Source organism: Lycium barbarum, chromosome 1 (genome assembly GCF_019175385.1).
Source record: "Lycium barbarum isolate Lr01 chromosome 1, ASM1917538v2, whole genome shotgun sequence".
NCBI classification, from domain to species: Eukaryota; Viridiplantae; Streptophyta; class Magnoliopsida; order Solanales; family Solanaceae; genus Lycium; species Lycium barbarum.
In genome coordinates this window covers 81,047,362-81,050,618 of record NC_083337.1, presented here as the reverse complement: position 1 = coordinate 81,050,618, position 3,257 = coordinate 81,047,362, and the positions used below count along the sequence as shown (strand labels likewise).

The 3,257-nt window shown below is 37.8% G+C and overlaps 1 protein-coding gene across 1 annotated transcript; it reads left to right on the top strand.

The window, feature by feature from the left end:
• Nucleotides 1-2,254: 2,254 nt before the first annotated feature.
• Nucleotides 2,255-2,991, top strand: LOC132612635 (uncharacterized; the record flags this gene model as incomplete). The annotated part of the gene is made up of 1 exon (XM_060326754.1): nt 2,255-2,991. A coding segment is annotated over one exon (471 nt), but the record flags the coding sequence as incomplete, so codon positions are not given.
• Nucleotides 2,992-3,257: the final 266 nt, after the last annotated feature.

Below are 3,257 nucleotides of genomic sequence, written 5' to 3'. Positions count from 1 at the left end.
CCTGAAGAGACAAAGGAGTTGCAAAGGCAGGTTGAAGAGTTGCTTAAAAAAGGGTTTGTGCGAGAGAGCTTGAGTCCTTGCTCAGTTCCTGTTCTATTGGTGCCCAAAAAAGATGGATCTTGGAGGATGTGCGTGGATTGTCGAGCTATCAACAAGATTACGGTAAAGTATCGTCATCCTATTCCTCGTCTTGATGACATGTTGGATCAATTGCATGGGTCCAAAATCTTTTCTAAAATTGATCTAAAAAGTGGTTACCATCAGATTCGAATGAATCCTGGAGATGAATGGAAAACTGCTTTTAAGACCAAATATGGGCTTTATGAGTGGTTAGTTATGCCTTTTGGCTTGACTAATGCACCCAGCACGTTCATGAGATTGATGAATCATGTTTTTAAGGATTTTCATGGAAAGTTTGTGGTGGTTTATTTTGATGATATCTTGATCTTTTCTAAAACTCTAGATGAGCATGTAGAACACCTAAAACAAGTTTTTGAAGTTCTTAGAAAACAACAATTGTTTGCTAATCTCAAAAAGTGTGCCTTTTGTGTGGATCGTGTGGTATTCTTGGGTTTTGTGGTCAGTTCTAAGGGAGTTGAGGTTGATGAAGAGAAAATCAAGGCAATTAGAGAGTGGCCTAAACCTAAGAGTGTAACTGAGGTTAGAAGTTTTCATGGGCTTGCTAGTTTTTATAGGAGATTTGTTAGAGATTTTAGCACCATTGCTGCTCCTCTAACTGAAGTTATCAAGAAAGATAAGGGTTTTACATGGGGGAAAGACCAAGATGATGCTTTTAACTTGTTGAAAGAAAAATTATGTTCTGCTCCTCTTTTGCAATTACCTAATTTTTCTAAGTCTTTTGAGGTTGAATGTGATGCTTCTGGAAAAGGAATAGGTGCTGTTTTAATGCAGGAATCCAAGCCTATTGCATACTTTAGTGAAAAGTTGAGTGGAGCTACATTGAACTACTCAACTTATGACAAAGAGCTCTATGCTTTGGTAAAGGCTTTAGCTACTTGGCAGCATTATTTGTGGCCTAGAGAGTTTGTGGTTAAGACTGATCATGAATCCTTGAGATATTTGAAGAGCCAAGGTAAGCTTAATCGTAGGCATGCAAAATGGGTTGAATTTATTGAAACTTTCCCATATGTGATTGCTTACAAGCAAGGAAAGGAGAATGTGGTTGCTGATGCATTGTCAAGAAGGTATGTCTTAGTCTCTACTCTTACTTCTAAGCTGATGGGTTTTGATCAAATCAAGGGCCTTTATGCTAATGATTCTGATTTTGGCAAGGTTTTTGCAGAATGTAAGTTGGGTCCTTATGAACGGTTTAATCTTCAAGATGGATTTCTTTTTAAGGAAAATAAATTGTGTATCCCTAATTGCTCTTTGCGTGAATTGTTTGTTAGGGAAGCACATTGTGGTGGACTCATGGGACACTTCGGAGTGCCCAAAACATTGGATATACTTGCTGAACATTTCTTTTGGCCAGGCATGCGAAAGGATGTTGAGAAAGTGTGCTCTCAATGTCTTGAATGTAAACAAGCCAAATCGAAAGTGTTACCACATGGTCTTTATACTCCTTTACCTGTTCCCACTTCCCCTTGGCTTGATATTTCCATGGATTTTGTGTTAGGTTTGCCTAGAACTAAGCATGGTAAGGACAGTATATTTGTGGTGGTAGATAGATTTTCAAAAATGGCTCGCTTTATTCCATGTTTGAAGACTAATGATGCATCACATGTGGCTGATCTGTTTGTAAAAGAAGTGGTTAAATTACATGGTATACCTAAAACTATTATTAGTGATAGGGATGCTAAGTTTTTAAGTCACTTTTGGAGAGTTCTTTGGGGAAAGTTGGGAACTAAACTACTATTTTCTACGTCTTGTCACCCGCAAACTGACGGGCAAACAGAAGTAGTTAATAGGACTTTAGGGAATATGTTGAGGGCTGTTCTAAAAGGAAAATTAACATTTTGGGAAGAACATTTGTCCATGGTAGAGTTTGCCTATAATAGAACTGTCCATTCTTCTACAGGTAAGTCTCCTTTTGAAGTTGTTTATGGCTTTAATCCCCTCACCCCCCTTGATTTGCTGCCTTTGCCTACTGATAATATTGTTAATCTTGATGGTAGGAAGAAGGCTGAAATGATGAAGAAGATTCATGAACAAACAAAGCTTGCAATTGAGCGGAAGAATGAGCAGACTGCCTTAAGGAGAAATAAGGGGCGAAAATCTGTTATTTTTTAAGCCCGGGGATCAAGTATGGGTGCATTTCAGGAAGGAAAGGTTTCCTGCCAAAAGAAGATCCAAACTAGACCCAAGAGGAGATGGTCCATTTGAAGTCCTTGAAAGGATTGGAGACAATGCTTACAAACTTGATCTTCCTAGTGAGTATCAAGTTAGTGCTACTTTCAATGTTTCTGATCTTTCCTTATTTGATGCAGGTTTAAATTCGAGGACGAATTCATCTCAAGAAGAGGGGAATGATAGCATCCATGGCAGCTCAGAATTATTGAAGGACGTGGATGAAGATTTGGAAGTTCCAAGAAGACCCATGACAAGATCTCAAACGAGGAAATTGCAAGACATGCTTAATGGGCTGCAATCAACAATTCAAAAGTGTCTTATGATGGAAGAAGAGCTCCAGCCCAATTCAGATTTTTTTCTCAAGTCTTACACTTATTTGGAGGCCCAAATTAAAGTCCAAAGTGAGATGGAATGAGGTCCAAATCAGCCCCAAAAGAAGAAGTTTCCAGCAGCCCAAAATTAGCCCAAATATTATTATTTTCTAGAATAAATATTTAATTGTTGTTTTAATCTATGTTGACTTGCATTGGTCCAAGTGTGGGTAGTCTTCTAGGTTGTTTTAATCTATGTTGACTGCCTTGGTCCAAGTGTGGGAAGTCTTCTATGCTTCTAGGGAAGATAATTCCCATTTATTTCTATTTTGACTAGCTCCTTCTTTACAACTATATAAAGGGGTGATTGTCATTCATTGTAAGGCAGATTTTGAAGAATATATTATATTGAGAGTTCTTTTGAACCTTTGTGGCATTACTTTAGGATTTATCTTTCAACCTAACTAGTTCCTAGTTCAAGGTAGTAAGATAATTTCTTCCTTGATATCTTTGATTTCTTTTTGGTATTCTTTCGAAGGCGGTTAGTTCTAAATACTAATTGTTGTCTTAAGTTACTCACAAAGCGGTCAGGATCCTAATCTACTGTTTTTGATTAGTTATCTCAAGTAAAGGCGT